Source organism: Spea bombifrons, chromosome 7 (assembly GCF_027358695.1).
Source record: "Spea bombifrons isolate aSpeBom1 chromosome 7, aSpeBom1.2.pri, whole genome shotgun sequence".
In the NCBI taxonomy this organism is placed as follows: domain Eukaryota; kingdom Metazoa; phylum Chordata; class Amphibia; order Anura; family Pelobatidae; genus Spea; species Spea bombifrons.
This window is the reverse complement of record NC_071093.1, coordinates 23,912,146-23,939,246: the sequence shown is the minus strand read 5'-3', so window position 1 is coordinate 23,939,246 and position 27,101 is coordinate 23,912,146. Positions and strand designations below refer to the sequence as shown.

At 41.3% G+C, this 27,101-nt stretch overlaps 1 protein-coding gene across 2 annotated transcripts in view; it reads left to right on the top strand.

Moving 5' to 3' along the window:
* The window catches only part of GTF3C1 (general transcription factor IIIC subunit 1), a 195,212-nt gene that overhangs the window by 92,904 nt on the left and 75,207 nt on the right, over window positions 1-27,101 (top strand). For both annotated transcript variants that reach the window (XM_053472098.1, XM_053472099.1), the window contains 3 exons: window positions 10,144-10,304; window positions 24,694-24,836; window positions 26,246-26,327. In XM_053472098.1, the coding sequence (XP_053328073.1) occupies window positions 10,144-10,304; window positions 24,694-24,836; window positions 26,246-26,327 (386 nt within the window). The remainder of the gene's footprint in view (window positions 1-10,143; window positions 10,305-24,693; window positions 24,837-26,245; window positions 26,328-27,101) is intronic.

Sequence of the window (27,101 nt, the reverse complement as noted above, 5' to 3'; positions counted from 1 at the left end):
AGGCAGTGGAATTTTTCTTGAATTTGGAAACGTCTATTCCAAAAATTCAGGGAGAATTCATAATTTCAGCAATAAAATGGATACTTCATAACAATTATTTTATATTTGAAGAAGTTTTATTTTTGCAACAACGTGGGTCGGCGATGGGCACTCGCTTTGCCCCCAGTAATGCAAATTTCACCACATTTGGAAGACAACTGGAAGACAAACCTGATTGCCTATCGCCGCTACATAGACGATATGTTTTTTATCTGGTCAGGGACAACTGAGGACCTAAATTTATTTTTGACTCACCTCAACAATAACAATTGGGGGATTAACCTTACTACCGAATATAGCGCCTCTGAAATCTCTTTTTTAGACCTTTCAATCTACATCCATAATCTACAACTCTACACTAAAACGCACTTTAACCCCTTCGAGACAAAGGCTGATTTTACTTTTTGTACCCTTTGTGACAATGGCCTTTTTAACATTTCTGCGCTGCTTGTGTTTAGCTGTAATTTTTTTCTTTCCCGTTTACTGAACCCACACACATTAGATATTGTTTTTTTCAGGACAAGAAGGGATTTCTTTAGATGACATTGTTTTGATTGTATCATATTATTTACTATTAAAAAAATTATAAAATATGGTGAAAAATTTAGAAAAAAATGACTGTTTCTAACTTTTAGTTGAAAAATCTTTTACTCATCTATAAAAGGTAATGAAAAAACCTGCTAAATAGATTCTACTATTTGTCCTGAGTTTAGAAATACCCAATGTTTTTATGTTTTTTTGCTTTTTTCTACCCATTATGGGGCAATAAGTACAGGTAGCGTTTTGCTATTTCAAAGCCATTTTTTCCAAATCTGGTAATTCTTCCCCCCTTGTGCCATTTCGGGCATCTTTGAACCCGGCCAATGCAATTTACCCCATCAAGTCATATATTTTTGAAAACTAGACAGGCCAGGGTATTCCAAATGCTAGTATTTTAACTCTATGCACCATAACTCCATGCACCATATCTACCACCAGTCTTTGTCAAACTTTATGGTAGTCATTTGTTTGCATTTGTTTTGTCATACACATTTTACTTCAGGTATGAATTAAAATGTTCTCGTTTATGTCACTATCACAAAACACCCCAATATGTGTTCAGCAACATCTCCTGAGCGCAGCGATACCCCACATGAATGATTTTGCCTGGCTGTTTGGGGGCAAAAGGGCCACATTTGGGGCATGCGCATTTTTCAATGTTGAACTTTGGCATTTGGGGATCCACTGCCCATGCCCTATTTGGTACATCTTTGAGCCGGGCCATTTCAGTGTGCCCAACAAAACCATATATTTTTCAAAACTAGACACCACAGGGTATTTTAAATGCTGGTATTTTAACTCTTTGCATGCACACATTTTACCACCAGCATTTTTTCAAAGTTTGCAGTAATATTTTTGTGTGTGTATTTTTCCCACACACACCTACTTTATGTATGAATTTACAGCTCCTGATATATGCCGCTGTCACACGACACCCCATAATGTGTTCAGCAACATCTCCTGAGTGCAGTGATACCCCACATGCATGGGTGTGTCATTTTTTGGGGGAACTAAAAGGCCACATTTGGTACGTGTGCATTTTTCTAATTGGAAATTAGATGTGTGGCCATCCTTCCCCCCGTGTTAATTGGGACGTTGTTGAACCTGGCCCATTCAATTTACCCTATCAAATCATACATTTTTTAAAAGTAGACACCCCACGGGCATTTAATATGCCAGTATTTTAACTCTTTCCATGCGAGAATTGTTTTAAGCTAATATGCTAATTTTAGGACTTGCTCACAAAAATATATTTTTTATATATATATTTTTTTTTTATTATTTTTTTTTAAAAAAATTTTAACATTTTTTTTCAACTTGGAGGTTCCCCTGATAGTGACATCAGTGGGAAATGATTTTTACATTTTACTGTTTTTTTACTATTTTTTTCTAATTATTATTAATTTTATTTTATTTTTTAATTTATTTTTACTAATCACACTGTGATTAGAAAGCTGGGCTCCATTGACTTGCATGGTGAATGCAGTACCTGTATTCAACCTGCAAGTGGAGCCAAAGTTCTCTAGATGGTCTGGACCATCTAGCGACCTTTTAAAATTTGTGGTTCCTGTTACAGGACGGCGGCCATCTTCCTTGATGGCGAAGATTGCCGGCAGCTGCGGCTGTGACCGCTCTCCGGACGAGGTCGAGGCATTCAGCAACGCTTTTTAGACGTGCCTGTCCTGGCACGTCAATTGTCGTAAAGCACATGCTTTTCCGTGCCGTGCCAGGACCGGCAATTGTCATTAAGGGGTTAAAAAAGTGGATGTTAATAGTTATGTGTTATACAACAGTGGACACTACAGTCCCTGGTTAACCGGTATCCCAAAAGGAGAATTTACAAGAGTTAGACGCAATTGTACAGATGAGGAAGTCTTTCAAGAGCAGGCCAATAAAATAAAAAGTGATTTTTTACAAAAAGGTTACCCAAACGATTTATTAGAAAAAAACTCTGGAAGAGATATTCAAAATAGAACAAAAGGACCTATTGCAACCAAGAACAGGACAGGCGAACAATAGGGAGGATATACCTCTAGTCTTGAATTATGACAAATGTCATCAGGACCTTAAAAGAATAATTAGACGACATTGGCCTCTTTTATTAAAAGATGAGGATTTACGACAACTACTCCCAGAAAAACCTAAAGTAACCTTTAGAGGTGCACCCAATCTAGGTTGCGAATTAACATCTAGTTACACGGGCAGAGAATAAAAACAACAAAGACAATCAACGTTTTTTAAATGATAAAAAAGGCTTTTTTAGATGTGGCCACTGTACAACCTGCAAAAGTACCGGTACTAGAAGCAATGCTGCAGTCAGTAGTTTTAAATCTAACATTACTGGAAAAGAATACGATATTAAACACAAGATAACATGCCATACAAAAGGAGTCATCTATCTATTACAGTGCCCCTGCAATCTACAATGTATAGGAAGAACTATTCGTCCATTACATAAGAGATTGGACGAGCATGTTAGGGCGATTAAAACAGGAAAAGATGATCACTCCGTACCGTCACACTTTAGAGAGTTCCATGGTAGTGATCCAAAATGCTTAACCTTTACGGGGATTCAAATAGTTAGAAGGGACTGGAGAGGGGGTGATTACGAGAAGAAAATAGGCCAGATAGAAATGCAATGGGTCTATAACCTTAAAACCCTAGCCCAAAAAAATTTGAATCAGGATTTTGATTTGTTTAATTTTTTAAGTTGATTTAGGATTTTTAACATCATAAATATTAATATTAGCGTTATATTTAATAAAACTAATTATTTCATAATTAATTTAATATACTTTTATATATTTTTTTAAAATGTTAATAAAATGTTTTTATCTACTTTTCTATATATTTTTATTGGTGGCAATAATGATGGGTATCTATTTGTGCATTTTAAGATTATTTAAAATTATTTAAAATATTTATAATACTTTAAATTAATCTGAAATACTCTATCTGCTATACAATTGTTATCTGTATGATGGTATTTAATATGCACTTTAGATTTAACTCTATGCTCTTTGAACAAATTTTATTTAAACTCTTTTAAAACCAGTCTTGTAAAATCATTATATATGAATTAATATGATTATGTTTTTAATATTTATATTTATATTATATATGATGTACTTGATATCGGATTCCCGTGTCTTTTTTGGAACAAACTACTTTCTAATTGTTGTTTCACTTAAGAGTCTGTGATATGGACTTGGCTACACCTGTGATACATCCTAACGAGCTGCAGGAATAGACACAATTTGAATGGAATCAGTTATTTAAGGGAGGTGGAGTTGGAGCAACATCACACTACTGAAGAAGCCTGCTGATAGGGCGAAACGCGTTTAGGTGTTTGACGTTATACCCGGGAGCTGTTTCTCGCCGGTTGGAGCTACAAAGAGGACTCCGATACTTTGAGACTTTAATTCAAGAGCACATTGCACTTTATTGCTGCAAATAAATCTTTTTGCAATACATATCCTGTCTCCCCATCTGCATTTCGCTGTTTGTATGGATCAGAAAACGGTTCAGACGTAAACAACGGAGGAGATACAACTTGGGAGAGGAATCCCACAACGCTTGTCTAGTTTGAGCAAGCTGTTTTGCTCAACCTTACGTGAGTGCAATATTATTCTGGGGGGTAAGTCTTTCACTGATATAATATAGAAAGCACTATGATTATTATTTGTTTTTGATTTTCATATGTCAACAAGCCTTCATTTGAAAACGGTTGGATGCCAGTTCCACTGAATTGAGGATATAAGTATTGTTTTCAATTATATTTCTGGTGGATTATACACTGTGTGTCACAATTTTGGTGAATTTTATATCTTTAAATTGTGTTTATTTATTTATTTTTTTTCCTTTATATAGAGAAACCCACACAGGTGAAACTAGGTAACCACTCCCCTCAATTAGCCCCTTAAGGACCAGGCTGTGTTTTACCTTTTGTACCATTGGGACTGAGGCTGTTTTAACACTTGCGGTGTTCGTGTTTAGATGTAATTTTCTCCTCACTCATTAAGTGAACCCACACAAGTTATGTTTTTTTTTCAGGACAAGAAGGGCTTTCTTCAGATACCATTGTTTTAATCATATTATCTAATTTTCTATAAAAAAATAAAATATGATGAAAAATGTAAAACAAAAACACATTTTCTGACTTTTAACCAAAAAATCTTTTACTCATCCAAAAAAGCTAATGAGAAAACTTACTAAATATATTCTACTATTTGTCCTGAGTTTAGAAATACCCAATGTTTTTATGTTTTTTTGCTTTTTTCTGCACGTTATGGAGCATTAAGTACAAGTAGCGTTTTGCTATTTCAAAACCATTTTTTCCAAATCTGGTAATTCTTCCCCCCATGTGCCATTTCGGGTATATTTGAAGCTGGCCAATGCAATCTACCCCATCAAATCATATATTTTTGAAAACTAGACACCCCAAGGTATTTCAAATGCTAGAATTTTAACTCTTTCCATGCACTAATTCTACCACCAGTCTTTGTCAAACTTTGTGTTTTTTATCGCTAAAATTGCTCTTCAAGTATGGATTTACAGCTCCTAGTATACATCACTTTCAAACACCCCAAACGCCTCCTAAACGCTTTTAAAACGGACATTGACGCCCCGGGGAGGGGAGGGGCCAGACATGTTGGTGTTGCTGAATGCCTCGACATCGAGGCATTACAGCAACACAGTTTAAGCTTAGAAAGTGATCGTTGATCACTTTCTAAGCTTGGTTAAGTCTCATGACGTGTCAGGCACGTCATAGGTCGTTAAGTGACCGTTTTGCATGACGTGCCTGACCCTGCAATGGACGTTAAGGGGTTAACTGAGCTGCAGCACACAGAAGAAAAAAAAAGAAAATAGCACCAAAACAGATGACTGAATAATTTAACCCCTTCAGGACCGGGATTTTGATACTAAGGACCAGAGCCGTTTTTGTGTTTTTGCTGTGTCTTTCTTCAACTGTAATTTCTCTCTTTCTCAATTAGTGCACCCACACAAATCATATATTGTTTTTTTTAGCACAAGTAGGGCTTTCATTTGAAACCATATTAAGCTGGGTAGTACATTGTTTTGTTTGAAATAAACTAGAAAAAGGGGGGGGGATGAAAAACGCATTTTTTTACAGTTTTGTATATATACAAATTGTACACACATTGAACCAATGGGAAAAATTATCCAAAATATATTCATTAACTTGTCCTGATTTGGAAACCACCCAACATGGCCAGGATTTTCATCTATTTTGACCAGTATAGGGCAAATATAGTTGTCACAGATACTGATTATCCCCCCAAAAGTATATGTTTATAAATAGTAGATAAGTCAAGGTCATTTTGACACTTTTCAAACAGGGATTTTATCGCCAGTTGCTGCCAAATTTTGAGGTATCTTTATATATGTATATTTTTTTTTTTTGCATTTGTTGCTTTAGATTTCATATTATATTTTGTATAGAATATGTGCAACTGCAGAAACAAACACCAAATTGTGTTCACCAACATCCCCCGGTTCCAACAAGGCCTCACATGCATGGTTCATGCATTTTTTGAGGAAGCTATGAGGGCAAAACTGGAACATGCGCATTTTAGTTTTCAAAAAGTTTAGTGGAAGCCCCCCCACTGTAAATTATCCCATAAAAGTATATGTTTATGAGCAGTACACAAGTCAAGGTGTTCAACTAGGGTAGTTTTTACAGTTTTCAGGCTTGTTAGTGACAAGTTTAGGCCACTGACATTGATTGGGTAGACTATCAATAATCAAGTGATCAGGTAATAATTATGTATTTTTTTTATTATTTATTATATTTTTTTTCCCATAATTACCCTAGATGACCCCTCTTTCTTTCTAGGGTAGGGTCATCCAGGGGCTGCCATAATGATCAGATCACTCCTATTGACCAGGAGTGATCTGATCATCATCAGCCCACTTACTAAACTCACAGCATTTGACCTAGAAGAACCCTGGACTTTTTTTTATATATAATTTTTTTTTTTATTCTTTCAATGCTGATGCTCCATTGGAGCACAGCATTGACTGATATTTAGTCCCCACAAGCAGTGGCGGAACTACCGGGGTCGCGAATGCGTCCGGGCCCTGGAGTTCTGCCAGTCAGGGGGGCCCAAGGGGTGCCGAGCGGTTGCTGAAAACGACCGCTCGGCAACTCTTGGGCCCCCCTGACTGACAGAAATCCAGGATGCCTCTGCTCCCCGCCGCTGCTGCCGCCGTCGCCTGCCTCAGCGCTGCCCAGAGTGCAGTGTTGGGAGCGTGAGGCGTTTGTCTCGGGTGCCGGCGCTTCTCAGCAGTGAAGCGCCGGCACCCGAGACAAACGCCTCACGCTCCCAACACAGGAGTTGACGGTAAGTGACCTACAAAGGGGGGGTAGGGAGGGAGTGGGTAGATCGTGAGAAGGGGGGTAGGGAGGGAGAGGGTAGATTGTGAGAAGGGGGTAGGGAGGGAGAGGGTAGATCGTGAGAAGGGGGGGTAGGGAGGGAGAGGGTAGATCGTGAGAAGGGGGTAGGGAGGGAGAGGGTAGATCGTGAAAAGCGGGGGTAGGGAGGGAGTGGGTAGATCGTGAGAGGGGGGTAGGGAGGGAGAGGGTAGATCGTGAGAAGGGGGGTAGGGAGGGAGAGGGTAGATCGTGAGAAGGGGGGGTAGGGAGGGAGAGGGTAGATCGTGAGAAGGGGGGGTAGGGAGGGAGAGGGTAGATCGTGAGAAGGGGGGGTAGGGAGGGAGAGGGTAGATCGTGAGAAGGGGGGTAGGGAGGGTAGATCGTGAGAAGGGGGTAGGGAGGCAGAGGGTAGATCGTGAGAAGGGGGGGTAGGGAGGGAGAGGGGAGATAGTGAGAAAGGGGATAGATGGGTTGGGGGGGCCCTTAACAGATTCTCGCACCGGGGCCCTGAGGTTTCTAGTTATGCCACGATGTGTATTGAAGGAGTTAACGCTGCACTGTCGCTCTCATGGAGCGATCAGGCAGCAGGGGTGGGTTGGGGCTGGTCTCCACACTCATGTGGAGACCGAAGAACCCTCTCCCCTGTCCCTGAAGCTGCCTCTGGCCAGCAATTGCAGGGAGGAGTCTCTTTGATCACTCCTGTAGGCTTTCATGCCTACAGGATTGATCAAAGGGCCTGTGGGGGCTCGTTTTTGCTGTTGCTGGTCTGACCACCAGCAGCAGAGCCCCCAACAAAGCAGGTATTAACCCCTAAAATGCCGCAATCGAGGAGCGATCAGGCAGCAGGGGGATGTTGTGACCCAATCAACACACAACCCCCTTCCCTGAAGCTGCCTGTGGCAGCTGAAAACGCGATTACTGGTTTTCCTGCAATCGCGTTTTCAGCTTACAGAATCACTCCGTGGGAGGGATCAAAGGTTTAGGGGCGGGCTCTGGGTGGCTGTGCTGGTCTTCCCAGACACCCGGGCAGACAGCAGCACCCCAGCGATCACCATGATTGTGGCAATGTGGGGGCATTTTGGGGGGATGACGTACCTGGTACGTCCCGGTCTGATGGTGTTGTGTGACCAGGAAGTACCAGGTACGTCCCGGTACGGAAGGGGTTAAAATACAATGGGGTCTCAACCTCCACTATCTATTACTGGCCAAAATCAGTTCCAGGGAAATGGATGGTGTAGCCGGGGTAAATGTCTGTAGTGGTGGAACTGGGGATGCACCATGGTGGGGTGCCTGACATTAATCTGAAACAATGGCTGTCACTCCCTGGTTGCATATCTGCCAGAGATAATCCCCTCAGCAAGTGATGAGATAATATACTTCTGGGGGTAGCTAAAAAAATGGGGAGACACGGAAAAACATTTGCAAAACATGATCTGTGTTGGCAAAGTACAGGACCAATCCCAAACAATATCGGCTCCACAGTCTCTAATATTTTGGAAATATGGTAACCTGTACCAGGGGGAATATGAGTAGATACCAACCCACTGTACCTACTGTAGAAAAGCACCTTTATATAACCTTCACCCGTCTGGATTTCCTTTCCTAACTACTACAGATTCCTCGTCGTATGAAACTCCATTTACACCAGTGGCTTAAGACTATGGGTTTATTTAGATAACAAATACATATATATAATACAGAGAAGTGAAATACAAGACTCTATGCCTCTAACTACGCTATGCTAGTTACTCTATCTGTGTATGTAAGGATGGGGTGTCCCTGTCACCTTGATGTTATCCTTCTTTCTTTCTCTTTGTTTCTCTCTCTTCTCTTTGTTGCTCACACAACAATAGCCACCATGCCCAAACTGTCCCAGCCAATCATCTTCTGAGATTTTGTCCAGTCATCCTTAGGAAGGCACAATCTTGTACCTGCCCCAGCTGCCTGTAGAGATCCCTCTTGTCCAAGAAGTTAGATTACCCCCACAGTGAAGTTGATGGTCCTCAGGGCAAATTCAGGGTGGGTCTCTGGAATGTTGATATTTTCTCCTGCAATCCTTTTGTTGTAGGAGAAACACATGCTTGTCTCCAGCCCAGATACTATCTCCTGCAGTCCTTTTGTTGTAGGAGACTGTATCTCATGTTTTGCCCCTAGTGTAATTCCTTGAAACTGGTTTACTCAAGAGGAATCCCATTGTGTTTGGAGCCAGCTGTTGTCCTTGGAGATTAATAATTCCGGTCGAGCTCTTGTGGTATCCCTGGCGTGCTTATGTCTCCTCCCTAGCCGATAGCCCTGTCTCTCTCGGGCCTTGAGCTAATGCTTGCCTCTCCTGACTATGTAGGTTTTCCGATGTCAGTCCAATACATCTAGTTTTATTTTATTTTCTTTTATTTCGTTTCGTATGTTCTTGCCTTCCGCGTTTTGTTAGGTTTATTCGTGGGTTGCTTCCGTCTCCGCCTTACCTGGAGCACAGAGACGCATGGTGCCTTGTCTGGGCCTCTGTACTATCCTTCGATTTTCTGTATACTCTAGGTACTTTCCTTGTTGATGTCACTAGCAACAATCCGCATCTACTCACTGTTTATCGAATGCGACTATACTGTGGCACATATGTCTGCTGACTTTCTATGGAACATGTTTGTATATGTCGGAGATATTACGCTTGTGTGAAGGAGGTCTCGTCTCCTCCTATCCCTCATGTCCAATATATACTCTGACTGTATAATGCTTTTACTGTGATTTTGTGTTATGTCATGTTTTCCCTGCAATAAACGGTGAATTGAAAAAAAACATTTAACATATTTTTATAAATCCCAGACATTGAAAGAGTCTAAATTATAAAATGTTTTGTTTAAACCCATTTCAGAAAAGGAACAAGACTTGAATATACTGAGAACAGTATAATTTAAAATCCCTCTTCCTAATATAATCAAAGTTGGTTATGTATGTAAGAAACATATACATTTTGTTCATATATAATTTAGTGGCTCAATTATTCTTAGCATCCAAGACTGCATTGTTTTTTGCTAACTCACAAAAATTTATTTCTTGATGTTTAGATTTAGTGTACCCAATATACTTTAGGTTTTGTAGCCCACAAACTATATACTTGTGGTCAGCAATGCTTTCATCATCTATTAAGTAATACCATGCATTCCAAATTTAAGGTGAAACCTGTGAACAAGAAAAAGCCAGAAAGAATCGCTACCACGATGAAGCAGATCAAAGCGCACTGCAAAGAATGACCCGTCTGCGAGTGGCCTGGACTTCACAGGAGGATGGGTTACTGATGCTTTGCCGAATAGCAAGCAACATCCTAAATAAAAAGGTAGATTTGCAGTGTGTGGGAAGGCATTATGTATCCTTAAAAGATCAGTACACCCTCTGTTACCATAGCAGATGGGAGTCATTAACCATTTACATAAATCTTTCTTTAGCATGATTATTAAATTGTACCCCTTATGCGTGTTTATCATTAAGTATATTTCATACTGTCACCTTTGTGGGGGCTCACGTGCAATGTATGTACCTCTTACATAGCTTGGCTAAATTGTCCAATATAAGTGGAGACTTTTAACCCCTTGATGACAGTTGACGGTCTGTGCACGTCACTGTCATGACTTCAAACAGGTTCTACGTTCACTTTCTGCACCCAAACGGTGTTGCTGTAATGCCTCGATGTTGAGGCATTCAACAACACCGAGATGGGCATCAGGGGCCATGTCTGGCCCCTCCCCGGCGCGTCAACATCCACCATACACTGTATGGCAGCGGACACCCGCGCCCTCTGCCCGTTCCCCTGTCTTGCTACCATCCAGTCCTGCTTTTCAATCTGTTGTGTGCCTGTCTGTACCTACCTATCAAGATGCACTGCAGCACCAACCCCATCCTGCACCTCCTTCCGGCTGCAGCGGAAGTTGCCTACGCGAAGCGCGTAGACGTCTACCCGCTGCCCCGACTACCCACCATGGAGTCAGAAGCACCGGTAGGTTTGGGGGGGGGTGGAATGGGGGGGAATAAGACAGGAGGATCCAGGTACCCTGCAGCGCTTTGGGGGATCTGGATCTTAGTCTTATAGTCAGACCTCTATTTGAGACGAGGGGTAAGACGAGGGGTATTTTTTAGAGCATTTGTAAAGCCCTCCTATTAGTAAGAATCCACCAATCAGATTTGTTAGTTTTACATAGGATAATTAGCAACTTGATCACGTTTAACCTGTTTCACATTTTTACTACCATTATATAGCACCAAGGGACGTGCTTATCATAGGAATCTTTAATCAGAATGCTAGAAAACCTATGGTATGCACGAAGAACTCAGGGGTAGCTGTACTGGAGGAACCTGTTCCTTTTTACAGCTGCGGGAACTACCCCTGTAGTACAGGTGGAGTTGAGAGTGTAAGAAAGGCCAGACAGGTTGTGGTGGTAGGGGACTCTATAATTAAGAGAGTAGATAGGGTAATCTACCGCTCTGATGGCCTCAACCAGACAGTTTGCTGTCTCTTTGATGCTCGGGTCTGGCTTGATGCTGACAGAGTGGATGGAATTTTGGGAGGGGCTGGGGAAGACCCGGCTATCATGGTCCATAATGGTACCAATGACAGTCAGTGGAAAATGGAAGGTCCTAAAGAATGATTTCAGGGAATTAGGAAGTAAACTGAAGGAAAGTACCTCAAAGGAAGTATTCTCAGAAATATTACCTGTGCCATGCACAACAGTTGAAAGGCAGGTTATGTGTGACTAAAGTCATGGTGCAGGAAGGAGGGTTTTAGCTTTTTAGAGCACTGGGCTGATTTTGCGCTTGGATAAAATCTTTATAGCCGTGATGGATTGCACCTAAACAGAAGAGGGTCTGCTGTGCTGGGGGACAGGATGGCTAAACGGTTGGAGAGATTTTAAACTAGTAGTAGGGGGATACAGAAATCTAGAAAATAAAGTTAGTGCGGAAAGGAGTGGGTCTTTAGATCAGAACAAGGGGTGGAGATGCGGGAGGGGCAAGATCAGAACAGAGTTATTCACATAAAATACAAGAGACTCATGATATTAAATATATGCTTACTAATGCAAGGAGCATAAATAACAAAATAGGGGAGCTAGAGGCAATAGCATACGCTAAGCAATATGACATAATAGGCATAACGGAAACATGGTGGGATGAGAAGCATGACTGGGCAGTTAACTTAAATGGTTACACATTATTTAGGAAGGATAGAAAAAGCAGGGAAGGTGAGGTGAGGTATGCTTGCATGTCAACAATGAGCTAAAGTCAAATATTAAGCAAGTAGAATATGACGGGGAAAATGTGGAAGCTTTATGGGTAGATATCAGCTTGGGGCACAAAAAAAGGAAATCAACTACTGGTTGGGATATCTTATAAACCACCTAAAGTTTATACTGATGAGGAAAAACAGCTGGGTAACATGTTAATTATTGGAGATTTAAACCCCTTGGCTGCTAAGCCATTTCACACCCTGGTGCTAAGCTGGTTTTCTGCATTTTGGTGCATCTCACGTTTAAACGCGTTTAGAAGTAAATTTCTTGGGAATAAACTATACAAACCATATATTGTTTTTTTCAGCACACCCAGCAGATTCCAAATATACAATTTTTATATGTGTATCTCTCATTAGGTTTGCAAAATAAAGCCAAAAATGGGAAAAAAGTGTAATTTTTCACTTCCGACTCAATAAAAACTAGTTCGTAATGTTATTTTTCTAAACTCTAATATCAAAAGCTGTGTTGCTAAATATTTGTAGTAGGTAACCGGTCTAAAATAAACAGAAATTGAGAACAGTAGACTGTGTTTTTCTAATATTTTATAGCTAAAAGTTAAATTTATTAGACTATCAAAAAAGACATCTTTAAATTTAATGCATGGCTGCCGTCAATTAAACAGCTCTAGCTGTCCGGGATGTTAAAATATGCCAACAAAACTATATATTTTTAGACACTACACCCCCAGCTGCAGCAAATGAGGTCTTAGTTGTATTTGTATCACAAATCTGATGTGCACAACAAATAAGTGAATATCACACTTCTAAAAATAAAAAAAAAAATGAAATTAAAAGCGACAAGTTCATTTATGTCTTGCGCACTCCAGTCTTGTGCTACGAATACATGCAGCCCCTTATTTGATGCGCCAAGGGGTGTAGTTTCTGAAAATATATACTTTATGTACCATAATTTAACTTTCCAGCTGTCTAGAGCTGTCTAAATGCAGGCATCGCCCCTAAATGTTTTAAGACAATTTTTTAACAAGATTCTCCAAAATGCCATATCTGAAGTTAAAGTGGTTTAGCATAACACCCATCACTCTCACACACTTACATTCTCCAATATGCCATATCTGAAGTTAAAGTGGTCTAGACATCTGGGAAGTTAAATTAGGGTACATAAAGTACACATTTCAAGAAACTACACACCTTGGAGCTTCAAATGAGGGGCTGCATCTATTTCTAGGCAGGGGAGGGCTGGCAGCCTAAGGCCTGGGGGGCAAGTCTAGTCAACTGGCCCATTGCACCATCAAAGCGGCTGCGAGCGACATTGAAAGCGGCCGTCGTGCGGCAGTCACTCCACCAGCGCCTAATGAAATTAAAGTGGCCGGCGTGCAGGCACCGCATGCCTCAGCTCTTCATCACACCCCTTTTAAGACGAGGGAAGAGGAGCTGAGGCATGGCCATTAGGTCTGACAGCCACATGATGCAGGGGCGTACCTAGAGTATTTGGCACCTGTGGCAGATCCTGTATGTGCCCCCCCCCACACACACACACTTTAAAACTGCATAGTTTCAATGGTTAGGCAAACATTGACAGGGGTACAGCATAATTGTTATCATTACATACTTAGGGATTATGCGGTACCACCGTCAATGTGTGCCTATACATTGAGCCAGACACTGACAACCCCTATCACTATATACTAAGCCAAACATTGATGTGGTGTAGCCTTACCACTTTAGTGACTGGCATAGTATATAGTAGGGATGCACCGAAATGAAAATTCTGGACTGAAACTAAAAATTCAGCATTCACTTGGCCAAAATTGAAAAAAAAAAACAAAAAAAACCTTTAAAATACTTAGACAAAAAAATAATTAGACAAAAAAAGCAACAATAATATTAACACACACACACACATATATATATATATATATATACACATATATATAACAACAATCACAATCCTATCATGTCCAGGTTCTAGCATGTGCTGGCTGACTTAGCATGATAGGAGTGTGATTGCTGTTTGCAATTATATATATATATATATATATATATATATATATATATATATATTAATACTGTTATTGAATTATTCTGTCCAATAAAAGTGTTAACACACCGAAGTTGGACCAACAGCAATCACACTCCTATCATGCCTAGGCAGCCACTACATGCTGGAATCTGGGCATGAAAGGAATGTGATTACGGACTCCCTATGCCAAGCTATCCCCCAACACTTACACATCCATGCTATCTGAAACCCTCATTCACAACCATTCAGCATAACACCCATCACTCTCACACACTTACATTCAGCATAACACCCATCACTCTCACACACTTACATTTAGCATAACACCCATCACTCTCACACACTTACATTCAGCGTAACACCCATCACTCTCACACACGTACATTTAGCATAACACCCATCACTCTCACACACTTACATTCAGCATAACACCCATCACTCTCACACACTTACATTCAGCGTAACACCCATCACTCTCACACACGTACATTTAGCATAACACCCATCACTCTCACACACTTACATTCAGCATAACACCCATCACTCTCACACACTTACATTTAGCATAACACCCATCACTCTCACACACTTACATTTAGCATAACACCCATCACTCTCACACACTTACATTCAGCATAACACCCATCACTCTCACACACTTACATTCAGCATAACACCCATCACTCTCACACACTTACTAATCCACTCTCTCCTACCTTTTCTTCTTTCTTTCACTCTCACTTTCACTCTCCACTCTTCCTCTTCTACTTCTACTTCTTCTTCTTCTTCCTGTCCTGTGCACTGAGCGCGGAAGACGGTGGGCGTGGCTTCAGTGTTGTGCGCCGGGATCAAGTCCCGGCGCACAGCCACAGTTGCCGCGCGCACCGTTTCTGGAGGCGTGCCGGCATGGTGGCAGCCCTCAGATGAGCGGCAGCCGGGGCGGACCGCCCCCCTCCCTCCCCCGCCAGCTACGCGTGACGGCCGCATTCAATCCTGCTCGCGGCCGCTTAGTTTTTAACTTTGCGGCCGCAGCCGCATTGAATGCCTGTCTGCCGGTCGTCCGTCCGGCCCACCGGCCCGGATTTAGGGCGGCCTGGGGGGCAATTGCCCCCCGGCCCAGCCCGCCCCTGTTTCTAGGACAAAAGTTGAGTGCACAAATAATGATGGAATATGTCACTTTGGCTAGAAAATATGTTTTTTCTAACCATAGCTACATGTTCATTTGTGTCTTGCGCACTCCAGGTTTGTACTAGAAACACATGCAGCCCCTCATTTGATGCGCCAAGGGGTGTAGTTTTTGCAAATATGTACTTTTTGTGCCATAATTTAACTTCTTACGTGAGCAGTAATGCCACGTTAAGGCTTCAACCCTAATTACTGACCATTCACACGCATTTCATATCTCCATTCACTCGCAGAAGCACACACCATACTTTCCACACATTCACTCACAGAAGCACACACCATTCTTTCCCCTTACAATCCCAAAGAAATGATAGTAAAGGGAGAAAAAAAATCACTTTTACAGCAAAAATAAGTTTTGCAGTAAAAATGTAAGGCGCTCCAGCGATGAGATGGTTACTCACATACCGCACAGGCTAAATGGCTGATTCTAATAATATTTGCAGTTCATCAGGATTTCAAAAATTGCCTTCCTCTACCATTGGCTAAATTTAACCCCATGATCAAAGGGATCATGGGGTTAAAATTTAGTATCGGCCATTTTTAAAAAGGGAATGTGACTTTTTCATAGCTATATGATCGCTGTGGTAACATTGGCTACCACAGTGATCATTTAGCTAGAATACCGTATTTGCTCGATTATAAGACGACCCCGATTATAAGACGACCCCCCAAAATCAAAATATTAATTTAGGAAAAAAACAAAAAGCCTGAATATAAGACGACCCTATAGGAAAAAAAGTTTTACCAGTAAATATTAATTCATGTAAATATATTTTTTAAATTTCCTTTTATTTGCCAACCTGCCCCCCCCAGTTATGCCACTCTGCCCCCAGAAATGCTTTATACCCCCCTATTTGCCACTCTGCCCCATGATATGCCTTATACCCCTATATGCCACTCTGGCATATAGGGGGTTAACAGGCATATCATGGGGCTGAGTGGCATATAGGGGGTTAAAATGCATTTCTGGAGGTCCAGAAATGCATTTTAACCCCCTATATGCCACTCAGCCCCATGATATGCCTTTTAACCCAGCATGTACTGGCTGCCTTGGCTTGATAGGAGTGTGATTGCTGCTAACAGCAATCACACTCCTATCAAGCCAAGGCAGCCAGTACATGCTGGAACCTGGGGATGATAGTAGTGGGATTACAGCCTCCCTATGCCATGCTACAACCCCCACCCCCCTTACACATCCATGCTATCACACACAAACACACATTCACAAACATTTAAATACTCATTCATTCCATTAATCACACATACTTCACACATTAATCACACATACTTACCCAAAAACCCTCCCCCACCCCCTTACCTGAACTGCAGATCTCTCACTCGAAGACTTCTGCAGGGGACCGGCTGTACCAGCAACTTCTCTGGCCCCGCCCCCAGAGGAGGGAGGGGGAGATAGAGTTCTGTGAGGAAGCTACAAGCTTCCTGTCCTCCTGCTTCTAACGGAAGAGACGCTGCTCGCGACCGGTAAGCAGCATGGCCCCAGACATTTTTTTGGGGTCTGATTAGAAGACGACCCCGATTATAAGACGAGGGGTATTTTTCAGAGCATTTGCTCTGGAAAAAACCTCGTCTTATAATCGAGCAAATACGGTACTTAAACTTTTTTTTTTTTTTTTTTAAAGTTAAACTAGTTTATGTTTAGATAATTAAATTTGGGGGTCAAAGCATATTTTTTACTTTTTTTGTACATTTTTATTTTTTTAACTTAATACTTTTTATTCTTTTTTCACAAGCATTATACCGTTGGAAAGGTGAGGCGATTACCTTTCCAACGGTATATGTTGGGGGTCTGTAGCTGCTTAGATGCCTGAGATACAGGCATCTAAGCAGCATGCCCCCATACCTCTTTAACTGACAATTGTCAGTTTTCAATAAAGTTGCGTGGTGACGTCTTCGCGTCATTACCGGCCGGATCGGGTGGTCCCAGTGATGCCCTTCAAAATGAGGGGCAGATCGCCAGGGTAGGTGGCAGGGGAGGGCTGGCAGCCTAAGGCCTGGGGGGCAAGTCTAGTCAAGTGGCCCGTTGCGCCACCGAATCAGCCCACTATACATGCCCATCTTTTCCTGATTTTCTAACGCATATTGATGTAATGTGATGGGACTGGGAGTAAAAAAAATGATGTTTAATACATTAAAAAACAGCTAATCTTTGTAACAAAATAAAATGTAAATATGGAAAAATTGGACCCTAGGCATTTCCTTGGGCCCCTGCCTGTAATTATCCCCAGAGTCCCTTTGTCCCTCATTCACTAAGCCACACCTCTGTTTTACTTACTCCCGGTAGTTCAGGTATAGATCAAATAAACAACACATGTAAACAGCACGTGCATGTATAGATCAACTGAATAAGAAATACAAACTCTGTATTTGCAGGTATACATAAATAATGTATGCAAACATAGCATAGCAGAATAACACACAAACCCAGCTTTGCAGGTACAGATCAACTGGAAATCGCATAACAACTAAGCATTAAAGGTATAGATAAAACCCCCTAAATTACAGGCATAGATCACAGGATGCACACCCCCAAAGCCAGCCCTGGTGTCCACACTGCCCACATAGATCCCGACCAGCACCAAGATAACATTAACAAATTACAGTCCAGAGTGAGCCAACTTTGTCCCCAAACAGGCCAGGGTGAGCCAATTTTGTCCCCAAACAGCCTGCCCTGACACACACCAGGACAGGCTCTGCCACATCGACACCCAGACACACACACCAGGACAGGCTCTGCCACACTGACACCCAAACACACACACACCATGACAGGCCCTGCCACACAGAAAGCCAAACACACAGACACCAGGACAGGCTCTGCCACACCGACACCCAAACACACACACACACACACACACACCAGGACAGGCTCTGCGACACTGACACCCACATCCAAAATGCTTTCCACAATGGTTTGTTGTTTGTTTGTTTTTCCCCCTTGTGTATTGATGCCCAGCCAGCCCCCCCTTGGTTTTAATGTATTTCCCCCCACACCCTTGTGTATTGCCCCATGTGGATTTGTGCCCCCAGCCAGACCCCTTTGTACATTATGCCCCTTCTGTATTGCCCCATGTGGCTTTGTGCCCACAGCCAGCCCCCTTTGTACATTATGCCCAACACCCTTGTGTATTTATTTATGTGATGTCCCCAGCCAGCCCCCTCCCTTGTGTATTGATGCCCCCCTTTGAATTGTTAATGACTGATCCATGTAATTTAAACCCAGCCCCCCACCCCCACCTTTGTGTATAGCCACCCCCATTTTGCATTTAATTGTTGTCCCAATGCAGCACCCCCCTTTGAATATGGCTCCCCTTCCGCCTATTACCCCAACTATTTTTTTAAATTTTTTTAATACTTACATTTTTGCTGCATTCTTCACTGCTGCTGTGCTCCAACGTGCTCTTCTAGCTGTCACGAGGAGCTGTTCCGTGTGACTCCGCCCCCTTGAGCGGCCCATCACATTGACGTCTCACAGGACACTGGGCGGCACTGTGCAGGCACGCTGGCCGCTTAATGATTTTAAAGCGGCCAGCGTGTCTTATAGCCGCTTAATGATTAACCATTCCAGCCGATGTGGCTGTGACTCTTAAAGCGGCCGTAAGACACGCTGGCCGCTTTAAGAGTCACAGCCACATCGACTGCTTTTCGGTGTGCCGGCCAATTCGGCCGGCCTACCGCGGATGCTGCGGGCGTTAAAGACGGCCCTGGTGTGGCAATTGCCCCCCTGCCCAGCCCGCCCCTGGTAGGTGGTGATGGGGGTCCACAGACCTCCATCAAGGTAGGGTAGTGCTAGCGACGGCATGGTGCCGTCGTTAGCACCTGACTGGGACTGCTAGCGACGACACCATGGCGTCGTTAGCAGTCAAGGAGTTAATTACCCAAACATAAATTGGGACAGAGGGACTACTAGTTATGCAACGGGATTCAGGTTTTTGAACCTGTTAAATTATACCTTCATGTCACAAGCACCAACTAGAAAGGATTCTTAAAAAAAAACAAAAACTGTCTGCTCTTCTTACCCTAATAAAGTTGGCAACAAATATATAAACATAATATAAATGAGAGGTTTTGGTTATATGAATTGGCCAAAGCATAATTAAGCTCACCCGCCACGTCAAGGCACACTCTCAATAGGGTGAGAACCTACTCTCACCTCCTACATAGTGGACACACAAAACAGTTTATACTGCTACCAAAACCTTATTAATGTGTTGGGGGAGGTGCAATTAAACCTCCTCCCTATTAACCCCTGGACAGCAAGCTGCAACCAGACTGATGAGGAGCCAACAACCTCAAATATGTGCAAACAGGGAAAAGAAAAAATGTCGGTGCGCTAAGCTAGTCACAGGCTCAAATAATACACATTAATAAGGTTTTGGTAGCAGTATAAACTGCTTTGTGTGTCCACTATGTAGGAGGTGAGAGTAGGTTCTCACCCTATTGAGAGTGTGCCTTGACGTGGCGGGTGAGCTTAATTATGCTTTGGCCAATTCATATAACCAAAACCTCTCATTTATATTATGTTTATATATTTGTTGCCAACTTTATTAGGGTAAGAAGCGCAGACAGTTTTTGTTTTTTGTATACATTGTACAGCCAATACACTGTTTCTTGCAGCATGCTTACACCTGTTTGGTAGGCCTCGTATTATACATTTGTATCTGAGCCTGTGACTAGCTTAGCGCACCGACATTTTTTTCTTTTCCCTAGAAAGGATTCTTGTCTGGATCTTGTTATGACAAACAATGTTGAACTATTGTCAAATATTCAAATAGGGGAGCACTTAGGTAATGGTGAGCACAATATAGTGTCTGTGATGGGACGCCCTGTACCCCGACTGGGTACTCCTGTCAAACGTTGCTTCCTCCTCCTGGGACACCAGCAATTAACCCCTTCAGCCCCAGACAGAACCAGCGTTGTAGAGAGAAGAGGGGACACCGCTGCACAGGAGCTGCGCTGGCACTGCGCTGGCTTAGCTACACAGTGCGGCTTTTGTCCTGAAAAGGACAATAAAGGATCATAGCAACCCACCCCAAGCATAAGACAGCACTCATGTTGAGGTGAAAATAGGTTTATTTGGAAACACAGGGGTTTTTAAACAGTTCAAGGGGGTAATTTACATACAATATACATAGCAAGCCACACAAAGTTCTTCATCAGATCACCTTTGCACATGGTTCAGTATTTGCACCTAGCCTAGTAGGGGGTCGCTATTGTAGTCTGTGGGGAGGATGGTAAACACGGCGGTTCCATGACTCCTGGCTGAAACCTGATGGATATCAGATCCAGGTGCAAATACTGGCCATAGAGGTCTCTGTCCTGTAAGTCCTGACCCGATAGAGAGTAAAACACCACACATAAACCCTCTCCCAAATTGCAGGCGCCCCATATCTGTGTCCGAGGTCCACAGTCTTTAGAGTCTCTGGTACTTGGGAAAACGTGGCACTCTGTACCAGGGGTTAGAAGTAGTCCCAATGGACCTCCTGTACCTGCCTCCCAAAAACAGAACCCCTTCCAAGGCCAGGGCCCATAGTCTTTAGGAAGGAGGCTGGCCCTCCAGGATGGGAGGGGCGTGACAGTGTCTTTTTTTTAAATAAACTAAAAAAAGAAATTACATGTGGGGAATACTAAAACATATAATTTTAAAAAGGCCAATTTCTATAAGATAAGGCAGCTTTACAACATATTGACTGACATAAACGCTTCAGTGAAAAAAACACTGAGGGAAAAATTGAATATCTTCAAACAAATATTAGAAAGGTACATTTTTCAGTATGTACCATTGGGTAATAAATATAAACGAAACAGATTGAAACCAATGTGGGGAAGTAAACAAAGAACATAAGGAATTAAAAATAGGAAAAGGGCTTTTAAGTCAGGCAAATCAGAGGCATCCTATAGAAGATATAGGAAGCCAATAATATATGCAAAAAGGTGATTAGATGGGCTCAACTAGAAAATGAGAGAGCGATAGCCAAAGAGAGCAAAACCAACCCTAAGAAATGTTTTAAGTACATAAATTGTGAAACAAAAAACAAAATATGAAAGTATAGGTACACTGAAAACAGTGATGGGTGTGTTAGTTAATGAGGACCAGGAAAAAGCAGAAACTTTAAATAACTATTTGTCCTCATTATATATGAAGGAGTAACCTATAGCAATGGAGATGCAAATGATTACTGCAAAAAAATTGTGATTGGATGACTCAGGACAAGGTGCTGCAGCAACTAAAGAAAGTTAATGTCAACAAAGTTCTGGAGCCCGGCAGTATTCACCCATGGGTACTTAAGGAGCCAAGTGTGGAAATAAGTGAACCTCTGTTGTTAATCTTTCAGGAATTGTACCAGAGGATTGGAGGAAGGCAGATGTGGTTCCTATATTCAAAAAGGGTTCAAACTCTTTGCCTGGAAATTATAGACCTGTGAGCTTAATTTATGTGGCTGGGAAAATATTTTAAGGGTTATTAATGGATAATATCAGGGATTCAATGGGAAGAACAGTGTAATTAGCAAAAATCAGCATGGTTTTATGAAACATAGGACACGTCAAACTAACTTAATTGCATTCTACAACGTATAGATAGAAGAAGTATAGATCAAGGTGTTGCAGTGGATGTAATCTACTTGGATTTTGCCAAGGCGTTTGACACGGTTCCACACAATAGGTTAGTATTCAAACTGAAAGAGATTGGTCCAGAGAAAAATTCTTGTTCTTGGGTAAAACATTAGCTTAATAAGTGTACAGAGAGTTGTACTTCGGGGTAAGGAATGCACAAGCAATTTACACCCTAAATGGTAGTGAATTAGGGATAACAACAAATGAGAAGGATTTGGGAATTGTTATAGACGACGAACTAGGCAACAATGTGCAATGTTAGTCAGAAGTTGCTACGGCCAGTAAGGTATTGTCATGTATAAAAAGGGGCATGAATTTGCGGGATAAAAACATAATTTTGCCTATAAATCAATAGTAAGACCACACCTTGAATATGCTGTGCAATTTTGGGCACCTATTCTAAAGAAGGATATCATAGCACTGGAAAGGGTGCAGAGGCGGGCTACTAAATTAATAAAAGCAATGGAACACTTTCGTTTAAAAAAAAAAAAAAAAAAAAAGGTTATTGCATTCTACGAAGAAGTAAGTAGAAGTGTAGATCAGGGTGTTGCAGTGGATGTAATCTACTTGGATTTTGCCAAGGCGTTTGACACGGTTCCACACAATAGGTTAGTATTCAAACTGAAAGAAATTGGCCTAGATGCAAATTCTTGTTCTTGGGTAGAACATTGGCTTAGAGGTAGAGAACAGAGAGTTGTTATAAATGGTAAATTTTCAAGCTCGTCAAAAGTGGTAAGTGGTGTCCCTCAGGGTTCTGTTCTGGGACCAATTTTATTCAACATATTTATAAATGACCTGGCAGGAGGCATTGCAAGTCATGTTTCTGTGTTTGCAGATGACACAAAACTAGGTAAAGTTATACAGGGCGAGCAGGATATTACTGTGCTGCAGAGGGATCTAGATAGACTGGGGGACTGGGCACTCAAATGGCAGATGAAATTCAATGTAGATAAAAAATAAAGTAATGCACTTCGGGGTAGCGAATGCACAAGCAACCTACACCCTAAACGGTAGTGAATTAGGGGTAATGACAAATGAGAAGGATTTGGGAATTGTTATAGACAACAAACTAGGCAACAATGTGCAGTGTCACTCTGCGGTTGCTAAGGCCAGTAAGGTATTGTCGTGTATAAAAAGGGGCATCAAGTCGCGGAATAAAGATATAATTTTGCCTCTGTATAAATCAATGGTAAGGCCGCACCTTGAGTATGCTGTGCAATTTTGGGCACCTTTTCTAAAGAAGGATATCATAGCACTAGAAAGGGTGCAGAGGCGGGCTACAAAATTAATAAAAGGAATGGAGCACTATAGTTATGAAGAAAGGTTAACTAATTTAAATCTGTTTAGTTTAGAAAAACGTCACCTCAGAGGGGATATGATAACGTTATATAAATATATTCGGGGCCAATACAAACCATTGTGTGGAAATCTGTTCATAAACAGGACTATGCATAGGACACGTGGTCATGCATTTAGACTGGAAGAAAGGAGATTTAGACTAAAGCAGAGGAAAGGGTTTTTTACAGTAAGGACAATAAGGATGTGGAATTCTCTGCCTGCAGAGGTAGTTTTATCAGAGTCTGTACAGACGTTTAAACTGCAACTGGATGGATACCTGGAAAAACATAATATTCGGGGATATAATCTTTAATTATGGGGAAACAGCTTATTGATCCAAGGAGAAATCTGACTGCTATTTTGGGGTCAAGAAGGAATTTTTTTCCCTGGTTAGTGCAAAATTGGAAAGAGCGAAGCCGGGGTTTTTTGCCTTCTTTTGGATCAAACAGCAACAAATTAACAGATATAGGAAAGGCTGAACTTGATGGACGCATGTCTTTTTTCAGCCTATGTAACTATGTTAACGAATTTAAATCTGTTTAGTTTAGAAAAACGCCACCTCAAAGGAGATATGATAGCATTAGATAAATATATTCAGGGCCAATACAAACCATTGTCTGGAAACCTATTCGTGAACAGGACAATGTATAGGACACGTGGTCACGTATTTAGACTGGAATTAAGGAGATTTAGTCTTTTTTTTTTTTTTTTTTTAACAGTAAGGACAATAAGGATGTGGAATTAGTTTTATCAGAGTCTGTACAGATGTTTATACAGCAACTACTTGCAAAAACATAATATTCAGGGTTATAATTTTTAAATTATAGGGAAACAGCTTGATCCAAGGAGAGATCTGACTGCCATTCTGGGGTCAAGAAGGATTTTTATTTTCCCTAGTTTGTTGCAAAATTGAAAAGAGCTACAAACTCTATTTGTTTTGTCTTCTTTTGGATCAACAGCAATTAACAGATATGGGAAACTTGATGGACACATGTCTTTTTTTCAGCTTTTAATTTATATTCCCTTTTTCTCTGAGTATAATTGGTCCATATATTCCGTATAATTGGGCTATAAATTTGAATTGAGAACAAAGAAAATAGTTGCCTAAGCAAACATGTCCCATATTTGCTTAGGCAACTATTTTCTTTGTTCTCAATGTAGCGAGGAAAAAATGTTTTTGTGATTTAAAGAAAACAAGATGGCTCCGACTCCATTTTGTTTTTGTAAGTCTAATATATAATATGTATTTTTCAGCCTAAAGTATCAGACATGTTGCTTGTTGTTTATTTTGATCTTATTATTAAACAGGTAAAAAGGCCTTTTGTTCCATGGCAAGTTGTCCGGGATATCATGCATTCCAGTTTGGAGGAATCTTTGGACAAAACATCTCATTCTATCGGGAGAAGAGCTCGTTATATAATAAAGAACCCCCAAACTTACCTTAATTACAAGTAAGACTCTTGTCAGTAATATAATATGTAATGTTTACTAAATTATGAGTTTGCAGTGCAATTGACCTTTTCTACAAAAAAAAAACTGCACCGTATATTATACAGGGCCATCTGCAGTGAGCTTCTCCTCCAAGGATTGGCCAGGCCCTGCATATCATAGTTATATCAAGATAGGCTTCAAAAAAAATCTAATAAACTATCCATTGTATAAAAATAGCATGTTTAGTGAATATACCCCACTGTTATATTTGATCATTTGCCATTCAGAACATATCTCAGATTGCTTTTGTAATTTTATGAATAAATCTAAAATCAAAACTGCTGAGGATTGTAGATGTGGGTGGACTAGCCATGCATGAGCAGAGCCAGACCCTGGTTAAGCTCATACAGATGCACTTGACCTGTGAGCGCACAAGTCCTTGTGCACTGGCATAATTACAGGGTAGGCAGCTGTAGGCAGTCACGGGGCCCGAGCCTCTAGGTGAAACCGAGGTTGCTTGCACAGTGTGCAATGTGAGCATGCGTGTGGATGTGAGCATGTATGTGTGTTTGCGAGCATGCATGTTTATGTGCGTGTATGCGAGCATGCGTGTGTACGTACGTACCTATGTGCATGCGCCAGCATGCATGTAGTAGTGCGTGCGCCAGCCCTGCACTCCTACCTAAACATAAATAAGGTGACAAATACTAGATCCCTAGTTCAAAAAACATGGTGCCCGGTGCTTGGCTGATAGCAAAGTAACAATAATCTAAAAGTAGTGAAGCCAGCACTCACGGTCTTCAATAATGCTTCATTTTTATTTGCAAGATGCCAAGATATATATTATTTTTTTCATTAAAACTGTGTTGCAAGAACCAAAGTAGTCTAATGTAAAAGCAAACTTTTTACATCTCCAGTTATAAATGTACGTAATCTTTATTGATTCATTTCACAAAGAGAGCAAGATGATAAACAAAATGTTTGTAAATGCCAACAAATGTGAAAACAGGTTTTGCCAATAAAACCATTTATTTAAGTAGGAATTTGTGAAAAAAAATGTACATTAATGAAATGTTGAGGTACACTTTGAGGTGATCTGGACCCTTCTTGGTCTTATTTGTAAACTAATTAAAAATGGTAATTCAGTCAGTGGAATCTGGCTCGCACTGGTCATCTAGCACACTGGACAAATGCCCAGTGGCCGACGTGTGCCTCATGCTACCTGAGCATAAAAAACAGGTGATAATAAATGCACACCAGGAGAAAACTGATTTGGCATAATGTCTGCACAAATTGTGTGAAGTATGTTCAGTGGAAACAGGGTGTCACTATTTTTTTTTTGGTATACTGCCTCATTGGTATTTGCCAAATACTAGGTGTGCATTTTACAGCTCATTTGTTAAATCCTATATTTTGTTTTTATTTTTAGAGTGTGCTTGGCAGAAGTCTACCAGGATAAGCATATGATTGTAGAATTTATGACTCGCAAACAAAATTACGATGATCTAAAGGTAACATATACTATGTAAAACCTATTAAGGCACATATGCATATATATTGTAAGGACAAAAGTATTGGAACTCCTGACCATTACACCAACAAGCATTTTTATGACCTCACATTCTAAATACACTGCATGTTGGTGCCCACCACTGGTGTAGTGCACAGTTATTTTACCTTCCAAAAAAAGCTTCATAAACACAAGCATATACTCACACTCCCTTACATTAGGGTGACCAGATGTGCCCGGTTTCCGGGGACAGTACCCGGATTGAGGATACTCAATGCATACACATACATCACACAGCATTGCGGAGACATTTTAATATATATATATATTACAATACACCGGTCAGTGAATAATACTTATAATCTTCTTATCATGGCACCTGTCAGTGGGTGGGATATATTAGGCAGCAAGTGAACATTTCGTCTTCAAAGCGTCCTTCAGGCAATATTCTGCTGGAAACTGTTGGTCCTGCCATTCATATTTGAAATGTACCAACTACCTATGTATTGTTGCAGACCATTTGCACCCTTTCATGGTCACGGTATTCCCTGATGGCATTGGCCTCTTTCAGCAGGATAATATGCCCTGCCCTAAAGCAAAAATGGTTCAGGAATGGTTTGATGAACACAACGAGTCCAAGTCGTTGACTCCAAATTTCCCAGATAGCAATTCAATCAAGCATCTGTGGGATATGCTGGACAAACAAGTCTGATCCATGGAGGCTCCACCTTGCAACTTACAGGACTTTAAGGATCTGGTGCCAACGTCTTGGTGC